At 39.3% G+C, this 12,784-nt stretch overlaps 1 protein-coding gene across 1 annotated transcript in view; it reads left to right on the top strand.

Annotated features, from left to right (window-relative positions):
- Window positions 1-12,784, top strand: part of LRRCC1 (leucine rich repeat and coiled-coil centrosomal protein 1) — a 45,005-nt gene that overhangs the window by 30,010 nt on the left and 2,211 nt on the right. The window contains exons 14-17 of the mRNA XM_052651833.1: window positions 350-524; window positions 1,458-1,621; window positions 7,900-8,108; window positions 8,196-8,333. Coding sequence (XP_052507793.1) covers window positions 350-524; window positions 1,458-1,621; window positions 7,900-8,108; window positions 8,196-8,333 — 686 coding nt within the window. The remainder of the gene's footprint in view (window positions 1-349; window positions 525-1,457; window positions 1,622-7,899; window positions 8,109-8,195; window positions 8,334-12,784) is intronic.

Here is a 12,784-nt window from a genome sequence, read left to right as displayed (position 1 = left end):
TAGTGATATTTTGCTCAAAAGGACTCACTTTATATAAGTGTCCTTTAGACTGTTGATGTAAATCCTTGGTGAGAAATTTTGAGTAATACATGCATAGTTGCTCTTTTAAAATATTAAATAAAATTCAGAGTTTTTACAGACATAGCCTCTTAAAATTTGACTTTTTATTTAATGACCTACATTTATTTTTAGTCAATAAAATTAAAGCATTTTCTATGTAAAATTTAGGAACATTACTTTGTATTTGCTTAAATAACATTTTTTCTCACTATAAAATACAGAAAGAAAATAAGTACTTAAATATAATAATTACTTTGCATTCTTTTCAATGTTTTTTGGTGGTATACAGAATCAAATCAACACACTTGAAATTTTAATTGAAGATGACAAGCAGAAGAGTATTCAAATAGAACTTCTCAAGCAGGAAAAAATGCAGCTTATTTCCGAGCTAGCTGCCAAGGAATCGCTAATTTATGGTTTAAGGACAGAAAGAAAAGTATGGGGACATGAGTTGGCACTACAGGGTAAAATTCTCAAATTTTCAAAAAATAGCCCATTCTGCTCATCCTGCAAACCGGTGTATTAGAAAAGGGAGGGTTAATTCTTAGACATCCCAGGAAAGAAGGTAACGCTTTATACTGAAGGGTAACTAGTCATTGGTCAGTCAGAAAGGAATGAAATTATACTAAGGAATTGAGAAGGAGTTTATTACACCCATTTTATAGTTATAGCTCTGATATTTTGCTGTCTCTGGTTTTCTTCCCAGTGTAATTTGGTTACGTTTCTGAACAGGTATACCTTTATGATGCTACAGCTGAATAAGTTATTGAAAACAATTCTTTCTTATCTAGTGATTTTAAATTGTTTGTACATATGCAGCATTCATTTTTTTGCTAACAAGATAAATGTTAGCAATATTTATCTTGTTACATGTGGAGAAATGTGAAATCAGTTATGAATAAAAACCATTTTAGGTTCAGGTAAACTTACCCTTAGTCTCACTCCCTTTCCAGTCACCATAAAGCAAGAGATACACACTTTTAAGATATACACTTAAGTTTTAAGGCATTCATGGAGACTTTATAAATTATGAATAGTAGGTGTTGGCCTAAATGGAACATTGCTTATTTGACCATTCCATGTAGGAATCTGTAATATAATTGCAAATTAATTTTGTTTGTATGGACAGCATAACAGGACCCATTAAATATTTTGTGACTCAGTTACTTGTTCACAAAAGTAGCTGCTTGCATGGTTACTGTGGTTTTAGGTTCTCAAACACCCACAGTTTTTAAAAGGTCCGTTTCTTCTCTTTCCACTTTATATTATGCTGTTACATATTTTGTTTCTTTATTCAGCTTCTTTTATTCATTATATCATACACTGTAAAATGAGATTCTCGTTAAAAACAAATCTCTTAAGGTCTTAAGGTTTTTACTTCGGTGTTTGTTTCTTAGGATCTTCTCTAGTCCAAAATCATGGGAGAGTAGAGGCTCAGCTTGAAAGTCTGTGTAGGGAGAATGAATGTCTGCGAAAAGCAAGTGAGCGTGACAGCGACACAATAAGAATCAAATGTAAAATCATAGACGACCAAACTGAAACCATTGGAAAATTAAAAGAAGTAAGTTTGACGTTTTATTTTAGGAAAAGCTCATAGGGAAAGTGTGAAAATGTGTGGATCAAAGTACCTAATAAATATTTGTCTCAATGAATCCTAACTGTTGTGGAATTTAAGACATACTATCGTGCTTTTTTAATAATGTTTGCCACTTTGCTTTTAAAAGTTATATATAACGTTTATTAACTTGAAATTACTTTTACCTCAAAATTTTATGGAGGGTGTTATTATGGCCCTTGGAAAGATCCCCTGGAGAAGGAAACGGCAATCCACTCCAGTATTCTTGCCTGGAGAATGCTATGGATGGAAAAGCTTAGTAGGTTACAGTCCACGGGGTCGCAAAGAGTCGGACACAACTGAGCGACTTCACCTTCACCTTCAAAGTAATTAAAACTAGCGTCCATAATGGGTGGTTGTTGCTCTTCAGTTGCTGAGTCATGTCCAGCTCTTTGCGACCCCGTGTACTGCTGCACACCAGGCTTCCCTGGGCTTGGCAGCGGTTGGAGTTCTGCGCACTCAGCAAGGACCAGCAGTGGGACGTGCAGGGCGCCAGACATGTTTTCTTGCCACGTGGGGTGGCGGCAGGGCCTGTCCCTGCTAGTCAGGGCCTGAGAAAGCACGGTCCACTGGAGGAGGACATGGCAAACCACCTCAGTGGTCTTGCCTTCAGTTCAGTTCAGTTCAGTTCAGGTCAGTCGCTCAATTGTGTCTGACTCTTTGCGACCCCATGAATCGCAGCACGCCAGGCCTCCCTGTCCATCACCAACTCCCGGAGTTCACTCAAACTCACATCAATCGAGTCAGTGATGCCATCCAGCTATCTCATCCTCTGTCGTCCCCTTCTCCTCCTGCCCCCAATACCTGCCAGTATCAGAGTCTTTTCCAGTGAGTCAGCTCTTAGCATGAGGTGGCCAAAGTACTGGAGCTTCAGCTTTAGCATCATTCCTTCCAAAGAACACCCAGGGCTGATCTCCTTCAGAACGGACTGGTTGGATCTCCTTGCAGTCCAAGGGACTCTCAAGAGTCTTCTCCAACATCACAGTTCAAAAGCATCAGTTCTTGCCTTCAGAGCCCCATAAAGGGTTAGGAATCAAAAAAAGGTAGCATTTTTATTTAAAATTTGTGCTGTTTAGTATCTTCCAGTATTGCTAAATCAGTTCTCAGAATTCTCTGTGACAAAACCTTGTTGTTCAGTCGCCCAGTCGTGTCCCACTCTTTGCAACTCCATGGACTTCAGCATGCCATGAATAGAATGCAAAAGATGATTAGTGCTTATTTCCAAGAGACTGATTTTACCCTCTTTAATATGGCCTGTCTTAGAAAATGAACAGGATCTCTTGTTTCAAAGTATATTACATGAAAATTCCCAGAGAAATATTCTGAAAGTTACCCTGAACTCCAAAATTTGAATCAAATTTGAACTCCAAAATTTTCCTCTGAAGATTATCTTCACGGTGTTAAAAAAAATAGCCCAAGAAAAGAGATTTTAAGAAACTTCTTAATGGGATTATCACCCACAAAGTTAGGAACTCATTCTCTCTCTCTTTCATTTTTTTTAAGGAACTCATTCTTTAATTATAACCACCTAAGATTTGATTTTTTCCCCCCTTAGTCATTTTTAAGACACACGACTTCATCAAGTACAGAAAATAAAGAAACATTATCACCATGTTGTTATATCCATAATTAGATTTAGACTATGAATGCTTGAACTGTGATTTTTGGTTTAAAAAAGTTTTCAGGTTTTCAACTCGTCATTTTTCTTTCTTTTCACAATTTAGTACATTTACTTTTAAAGACCATAGTATCAACCTCAAAGATAACGCGCATTAATGGTGCATCCCAGCTCATTACAGAACATACAGAGATAACTAGGTGTAATTTCTTATAGCAATAAATTCACCATGTGCTCAGTTGCTCAGTCGTGTCTGACTTTTTGCAACCCCATGCACTGTAGCCCACCAGGCTCCTCTGTGGGATTCTCCAGGCAAGAATACTGGAGTGGGTTGCCATTTCCTCTTCCAGGGATCTTCCCAACCCAGGTATCAAACCTGTGTCTCCTGCATTGGCAGGAGGATTCTTTAGCACTGAGCCACCAGGGAAGCCCAAATATTTCACCATAGCTAATAACTTAAAGGGATGAGGACCTAATCTGCAGAATTTGGAGTTCAATATTTTCAATTAAGTAGATTCTAAAACAGGACTTTTGAGGTTTGGTTTCTTCATGTGTATTATTTTGGTACTTTTAAGTATGGGTCACAAGATTCTCTGATGGTTCGGTTCAGTCGCTCAGCCGTGTCTGACTCTTTGCGACCCCGTGAATCGCAGCACACCAGGCCTCCCTGTCCATCACCATCTCCCGGAGTTCACTCAGACTCACGTCCATCGAGTCTGTGATGCCATCCAGCCATCTCATCCTCAGTCGTCCCCTTCTCCTCCTGCCCCCAATCTCTCCCAGCATCAGAGTCTTTTCCAATGAGTCAACTCTTCACATGAGGTGGCCAAAGTACTGGAGCTCCAGCTTTAGCATCATTCCTTCCAGAGAAATCCCAGGGTTGATCTCCTTCAGAATGGACTGGTTGGATCTCCTTGCAGTCCAAGGGACTCTCAAGAGTCTTCTCCAGAACCACAGTTTAAACGCATCAATTCTTCGGCGTTCAGCCTTCTTCACAGTCCAACTCTCACATCCATACATGACCATTGAAAAAACCATAGCCTTGACTAGACAGACCTTTGTTGGCAAAGTAATGTCTCTGCTTCTGAATATGCTATCTAGGTTGGTCATAAGTTTTCTTCCAAGGAGTAAGCATCTTTTAATTTCATGGCTGCAGTCACCATCTGCAGTGATTTTGGAGCCCCTAAGAATAAAGTCTGCCACTGTTTCTACTGTTTCCCCATCTATTTCCCATGAAATGATGGGACCAGAAGCCATGATCTTCGTTTTCTGAATGTTGAGCTTTAAGCCAACTTTTTCACTCTCCTCTTTCACTTTCATCAAGAGGCTTTTTAGTTCCTCTTCACTTTCTGCCATAAGGGTGGTGTCATCTGCATATCTGAGGTTATTGACATTTCTCCCGGCAATCTTGATTCCAGCTTGTGTTTCTTCCAGTCCAGCGTTTCTCATGATGTACTCTGCCATATAAGTTAAATAAGCAGGGTGACAATATACAGCCTTGACGTACTCCTCTTCCTATTTGAAACCAGTCTATTGTTCGATGTCCAGTTCTCACTGTTGCTTCCTGACCTGCATACAGATTTCTCAAGAGGCAGGTTAGGTGGTCTGGTATTCCCATCTCTCTCAGAATTTCCCACAGTTTATTGTGATCCACACAGTCAAAGGCTTGGGCATAGTCAATAAAGCAGAAATAGATGTTTTTCTGGAACTCTCTTGCTTTTTCCATGATCCAGCGGATGTTGGCAAGTTGATCTCTGGTTCCTCTGCCTTTTCTAAAACCAGCTTGAACATCAGGAAGTTCACGGTTCACGTATAGCTGAAGCCTGGCTTGGAGAATTTTGAGCATTACTTTACTAGCATGTGAGATGAGTGCAATTGTGCGGTAGTTTGAGCATTCTTTGGCATTGCCTTTCTTTGGGATTGGAATGAAAACTGACCTTTTCCAGTCCTGTGGCCACTGCTGAGTTTTCCAAATTAGCTGGCATTTTGAGTGCAGCGCTTTCACAGCATCATCTTTCAGGATTTGAAATAGTTCAACTGGAATTCCATCAACTCTACTAGCTTTGTTCGTAGTGATGCTTTCTAAGGCCCACTTGACTTCACATTCCAAGATGTCTAGCTCTAGATTAGTGATCACATCATCATCATTATCTGGGTCATGAAGCTCTTTTTTGTACAGTTCTTCTGTGTATTCTTGCCACCTCTTCTTAATATCTTCTGCTTCTGTTAGGTCCAGACCATTTCTGTCCTTTATCGAGCCCATCTTTGCATGAAATGTTCCCTTGGTATCTCTAAGTTTCTTGAAGAGATCTCTAGTCTTTCCCATTCTGTTGTTTTCCTCTATTTCTTTGCAATGATCGCTGAAGAAGGCTTTCTTATCACTTCTTGCTATTCTTTGGAACTCTGCATTCAGATGCTTTTATCTTTCCTTTTCTCCTTTGCTTTTCACCTCTCTGTTTTCACAGCTATTTGTAAGGCCTCCCCACACAGCCATTTTGCTTTTTTGCATTTTTTTTCCATGGGGATGGTCTTGAGACCTGCCTCCTGTCCAGTGTCACGAACCTCATTCCATAGTTCATCAGGCACTCTTATCTATCAGATCTAGGCCCTGAAATCTATTTCTCACTTCCACTGTATAATCATAAGGGATTTAATTTAGGTCATACCTGAATGGTCTAGAGGTTTTCCCTACTTTCTTCAATTTAAGTCTGAATTTGGCAATAAGGAGTTCATGATCTGAGCCACAGTCAGCTCCCGGTCTTGTTTTTGTTAACTGTATAGAGCTTCTCCATCTTTGGCTGCAAAGAATATAATCAATCTGATTTCGGTGTTGACCATCTGGTGATGTCCATGTGTAGAGTCTTCTCTTGTGTTGTTGGAAGAGGGTGTTTGCTATGACCAGTGTGTTCTCTTGGCAAAACTCTATTAGTCTTTGCCCTGCTTCATTCCACATTCCAAGGCCAAATTTGCCTGTTACTACAAGTGTTTCTTGACTTCCTACTTTTGCATTCCAGTCCCCTATAATGAAAAGGACATCTTTTTTGGGTGTTAGTTCTAAAAGGTCTTGTAGGTCTTCATAAAACCGTTCAGCTTCAGTTTCTGCAGCGTTACTGGTTGGGGCATAGACTTGGATAACTGTGATATTGAATGGTTTGCCTTGGAGACGAACAGAGATCATTCTGTCGTTTTTGAGATTGCATCCAAGTACTGCATTTCGGACTCTTGTTGACCATGATGGCTACTCCATTTCTTCTGAGGGATTCATGCCCGCAGTAGTAGATATAATGGTAATCTGAGTTAAATTCACCCATTCCAGTCCATTTTAGTTCACTGATTCCTAGAATGTCGACGTTCACCCTTGCCATCTCATGTTTGACCACTTCCAATTTGCCTTGATTCATGGACCTGACATTTCAGGTTCCTATGCAATATTGCTCTTTACAGCATCGGACCTTGCTTCTGTCACCAGTCACATCCACAGCTGGGTATTGTTTTTGCTTTGGCTCCATCCCTTCATTCTTTCTGGAGTTATTTCTCCACTGATCTGATGGTACAATGTTATTTTTATTAGCAGGGTTATTTCATAAGAATCTTCTGTAGCTTTTATGAATTCCTATTAAGACTGCTCTCCCCTGCGTACTTAAGTATGAGAGTTGTGAGGAGAAAATAAATTATAGAAATGTTGGTCAAGACTACCTGATATCGTTCCTTAGAATTTTTAGATGTATAACACACTAAGGAATTGAACCACATTTTCTAAAATACTGATGAATTCATTCCTAAATTAGCCTCATTCAGTATTCATTTTTTTGCTTCCATCATCTTCCCAAAAGGGAAAGAAGAAAGGCACGGTGGGGCAGGGGAAGCAGGACGAAAGCAGGAAGTGCTGATTCCGTTTTTTTCTCACTGGTAGAGACTGATACCATTAGCTGGTGTTACAGGGTTCTAGCATACAGGCATGCCCCTGTAAAGCAGATATGTTTGTTGGCATAAATAAGTCAGATGAGGCCTAATACCTGCAAACATTTAACAGTGCCTAAGGTAGTTTTGATCTTTCATTAATCCTCTGATTTGTAGTATGCAAATAGAGGATACAGTTGGCCTCACAGGACAGAAGATGAAGTTTGGGGGAATATAGAGCCTATTTTCATGTGACATTTCAATAGTGATGAAATCATACTTTAAAGTATTGGTTCACTCTAATGCAGAAGACACTTGTTCAGCAGAGTAGAAATAGTATTTTATGTCATACATGCATCGTGAATATCAATCTTTGCTATATTCCGTGTTAAATAAAATTGTCATTGTACTGTTTTTCTTCCCATGTACTCCTTTTGTGTGGTTGGTAGTAACCTAATGAAATAAAAAGTGTACATAGTGTATGATTCTTAATGGCATGTAGAAAAAGTAGTGGTGCTATTCCTTATTGATGGTGATTTTTAGAATGTTCTGTAGAAATCTTTTCTAAAACATTCACTGAACATTCAATTTATTTTTTAATCTGTAGTTTTTATAATAACTTTAAACAATACTGAATTCGGAAATAAGACATTTAAGATTAAGAAAAATGTTTTTTAATAATGATTTATCTTCTGTAAAAATGAAGTGTTTACAGGAAAGAGAGGAACAAATCAAAATATTACATGAAAAAATCACTGAAATACAAAGATGTACTCAAGAACAACTTGAAGAAAAAACTTCACAACTGGATGAAATAGTTGAGAAACTAGAAAGACACAATGAAAGAAAAGAAAAACTGAAACAGCAGTTGAAAGTAAAGGAATTAGAACTTGATGAAATCAGAAAAGCTTACAGGTATTATACAGTATTTCATATTGAGAAATAACGTGGCTTAATAATTTCATGTAACCAGTTTTCTTTAATTATTTCTTTTCATATTAGTACACTTAATCAGAAGTGGCATGATAAAGGAGAACTTCTGTGTCATCTTGAAATGCAAGTAAAAGAAGTGAAAGAAAACTTTGAAAACAAAGAAAGAAAACTTAAAGCGGAAAGAGATAAAAGTATTGAACTACAAAAGTAAGCATTAAGGCCTAAAGTATGTGGGATATCTTTAAAGAAAACTGAATTGGGATGGGTAGGCATGAGGAAGGTAAAAACATTTTGGACATAGTTATTTGCCAAGAGCTTAATTTCCATTCCATCTATAAAATGATTATAATAGTTCCTCCCTTCATATTTGATGGAAGTTTAAACTTTGTGTATTTATGTATGTATATGATTTGTATGGGCTATTTAGCATTTAAATAGTGCCCAATGCATAGTAATTGCTGTATAAATATTTAGTTTTTATTACTAGAATTACTGTTTTCAAATTCTGTTTGAATGGAAACAGCTAATATTTTTGGCTGTTGTATGTGGAGTTGTGTGTGGAGTTTTGGCTTCCCTGGTGGTTCAGCACTAGGAGACCAGGATTCAATCCCTGGGTTGGGAAGATCCCCTGGAGAAGGAAATAACAACCCACTCCTGTAGTCTTGCCTGGGGAATCGCATGGACAGAGGAACCTGGCAGTCCATGGGGTTGCAAAGAGTTGGACACAACTTAGCGACTGAACAACAACAACATGTGAAGTTTAGAGGAAAAAACTCACTGACTACCAGGGACAGAGCGCTCCTGAAGAATCTGAAACAGATGTCGGTAGCGGTTAGCCTGCAGCAGCTGAGGATGAGAACTGATTTAAATAAGGGGAAGAAAATCTCTATGCATATGCCGTTGCTGTATGGATTTTATAAAATACTCTAGAGGAAATGAGGGTTTTACCTTATAAACTACATGACTAGACTTGTTAAAATAATTTAAAGTTAACTGAGCTAAAAAATAGGTAGCATGGTTTAGTGACCAGTTCTCATGTCAAAATACAGAATGGTGTAGATAATGTGGCATGTAGGTAGCCCCAAAATTTCATATAGAGGTAGGTTCCCCATTATATCAGATCTAGTAGAACCTCGAAATTTGATTTTTCATATTTTAACTCAGTGTAAATGGAAAGATGTTATACACCCCAGAAGTTTTAATTGACAATACAGTCAGTTGTCTGCTAATGGACCCTGTTATACTTTGCTTTACAACCAAACATTAATGCAACAAAACATTGACTTAGATCCTGTTTTCTTTCCTGCTGGTCACAGCTTTGCAGTGTGAAGTCCTTTTGATCCTAAAAGACACAATCATTTAATATAACTAAAAGTTCCTAAACTTAATAAAAACCATAAAGCCTGATAATTTTTAGAATCTCTTATATTGTTTATTGTGTTTTTAAGAGCAAAACAATAAAAAGGCCTGATTTTTACCTTAATGCTCTTATGTCTGAGATTGGTAGGTATGATTTTTAATTTAATGGAACTTTAATAAATCATTGTTCAAAAGAAAGATTTTATTTGCATAGCTTTTTATAACATATAAATTGATTTTTTTCTTATATCTTACTTTGAACCCAGCAGTAATTCTGTGAGATTAGCCAAACAGGCAGGATTATCATGTTATAGTTGACAGACTTTAAATCCAGAGGTTGTAAACTTGCCCTTAGTCACATAGCTACCAAATGTTGCAACAGGAATAAAAGAAAGGCTTTTGATTCATGATCCTAATGCTGAAAGTTCAGTCTCCCTACAGTGTGCCCAATGAAGTGTCAGAAACAAGAGTTTTGGGTGATGTAGAAAAGGATGGCTTTGCTGCTTTGCCAAACAAAAGGGGATGCAACAGGCTGGTGCCTCAAAACCTGTGTCCCAGCGCAGGAAGATTTGGCAAGTTTATAGCAGTGGTTCAGGGGTGGAGCTGCTATTAAACAGTAGGGTATGTGTAGGGCCTGTATTCTTTGGATTGCACCTAAGGCGGTCTTCTCCCTAATCTCTGCATCCCCTCCCTTTCCTGATGAGGGACTGTTCAAATCTACCCTTGAAACTCAGGGAAAGTCTTGAAGGCTGGAGTCTATTCCCTGCAAACAAGAAACGGGGGACACAGAAAGGCTTCCATGCCCAGGAGCACAGTTTCAGTACTAATATTCAGTCCACTGTTGCAGTGGGCTGTGCCAAAACCAGGAAGCTTGTTCATTATGAGCTTAACGTTTTTAATAAAATTATTCAAGGTCAAGAAACACCTGGAGTAACAGGCAAATTTGGCCTTGGAATGCGGAATGAAGCAGGGCAAAGACTAATAGAGTTTTGCCAAGAGAACACACTGGTCATAGCAAACACCCTCTTCCAACAACACAAGAGAAGACTCTACACATGGACATCACCAGATGGTCAACACCGAAATCAGACTGATTATATTCTTTGCAGCCAAAGATGGAGAAGCTCTGTACAGTCAACAAAAACAAGACCGGGAGCTGACTGTGGCTCAGATCATGAACTCCTTATTGCCAAATTCAGACTTAAATTGAAGAAAGTAGGGAAAACCTCTAGACCATTCAGGTATGACCTAAATCAAATCCCTTATGATTCTACAGTGGAAGTGAGAAATAGATTTCAGGGCCCAGATCTGATAGATAAGAGTGCCTGATGAACTATGGAATGAGGTTCGTGACATTGTACAGGAGATAGGGATTAAGACCATCCCCATGGAAAAGAAATGCAAAAAAGCAAAATGGCTGTCTGGGGAGGCCTTACAAATAGCTGTGAAAAGAAGAGAAGCAAAAAACAAAGGAGAAAAAGAAAGATAAAAGCATCTGAATGCAGAATTCCAAAGAATAGCAAGAAGAGATTAGAAAGCCTTCTTTAGCAATCAGTGCACAGAAATAGAGGAAAAGAACAGAATGGGAAAGACTAGAGATGTCTTCAAGAAACTTAGAGATACCAAGGGAACATTTCATGCAAAGATGGGCTCGATAAAGGACAGAAATGGTCTGGACCTAACAGAAGCAGAAGATATTAAGAAGAGGTGGCAAGAATACACAGAAGAACTGTACAAAAAAGATCTTTACGACCCAGATAATCATGATGATGTGATCACTCATCTAGAGCCAGACATCCTGGAATGTGAAGTCAAGTGGGCCTTAGAAAGCATCACTACGAACAAAGCTAGTAGAGTTGATGGAATTCCAGTTGAGCTGTTTCAAATCCTGAAAGATGATGCTGTGAAAGCGCTGCACTCAAAATGCCAGCAAATTTGGAAAACTCAGCAGTGGCCACAAGACTGGAAAAGGTCAGTTTTCATTCCAATCCCAAAGAAAGGCAATGCCAAAGAATGCTCAAACTACCGCACAATTGCACTCATCTCACATGCTAGTAAAGTAATGCTCAAAATTCTCCAAGCCAGGCTTCAGCTATACGTGAACCGTGAACTTCCTGATGTTCAAGCTGGTTTTAGAAAAGGCAGAAGAACCAGAGATCAACTTGCCAACATCCGCTGGATCATGGAAAAAGCAAGAGAGTTCCAGAAAAACATCTATTTCTGCTTTATTGACTATGCCCAAGCCTTTGACTGTGTGGATCAGAATAAACTGTGGGAAATTCTTAGATGGGAATACCAGACCACCTAACCTGCCTCTTGAGAAATCTGTATGCAGGTCAGGAAGCAACAGTGAGAACTGGACATCGAACAATAGACTGGTTTCAAATAGGAAGAGGAGTACGTCAAGGCTGTATATCGTCACCCTGCTTATTTAACTTCTATGCAGAGTACATCATGAGAAACGCTGGACTGGAAGAAACACAAGCTGGAATCAAGATTGCCGGGAGAAATGTCAATAACCTCAGATATGCAGATGACACCACCCTTATGGCAGAAAGTGAAGAGGAGCTAAAAAGCCTCTCGATGAAAGTGAAAGAGGAGAGTGAAAAAGTTGGCTTAAAGCTCAACATTCAGAAAACGAAGATCATGGCTTCTGGTCCCATCATTTCATGGGAAATAGATGGGGAAACAGTAGAAACAGTGGCAGACTTTATTCTTAGGGGCTCCAAAATCACTGCAGATGGTGACTGCAGCCATGAAATTAAAAGATGCTTACTCCTTGGAAGGAAAGTTATGACCAACCTAGATAGCATATTCAGAAGCAGAGACATTACTTTGCCAACAAAGGTCTGTCTAGTCAAGGCTATGGTTTTTCCAGTGTCATGTATGAGCGCAAGAGTTGGACTGTGAAGAAAGCTGAGCCCCGAAGAATTGATGCTTTTGAACTGTGGTGTTGGAGAAGACTCTTGAGAGTCCCTTGGACTGCAAGGAGATCCAACCAGTCCATCCTAGAGGAGGTCAGTCCTGGGTGTTCATTGGAATGACATGCTAAAGCTGAAACTCCAGTACTTTGGCCACCTCATATGAAGAGTTGACTCATTGGAAAAGACTCTGATGCTGGCAGGGATTGGGGGCAGGAGGAGAAGGGGACGACAGAGGATGAGATGGCTGGATGGCATCACTGACTCGATTGATGTGAGTTTGAGTGAACTCCGGGAGTTGGTGCTGGACAGGGAGGCCTGGCGTGCTGCACTGCATGGGGTTGCAAAGAGTCAGACACAACTGAGCGACTGAACTGA

This window comes from Budorcas taxicolor, chromosome 14, assembly GCF_023091745.1.
Source record: "Budorcas taxicolor isolate Tak-1 chromosome 14, Takin1.1, whole genome shotgun sequence".
Classification (NCBI taxonomy): Eukaryota; Metazoa; Chordata; class Mammalia; order Artiodactyla; family Bovidae; genus Budorcas; species Budorcas taxicolor.
This window is presented reverse-complemented; position numbering and strand designations above follow the sequence as displayed.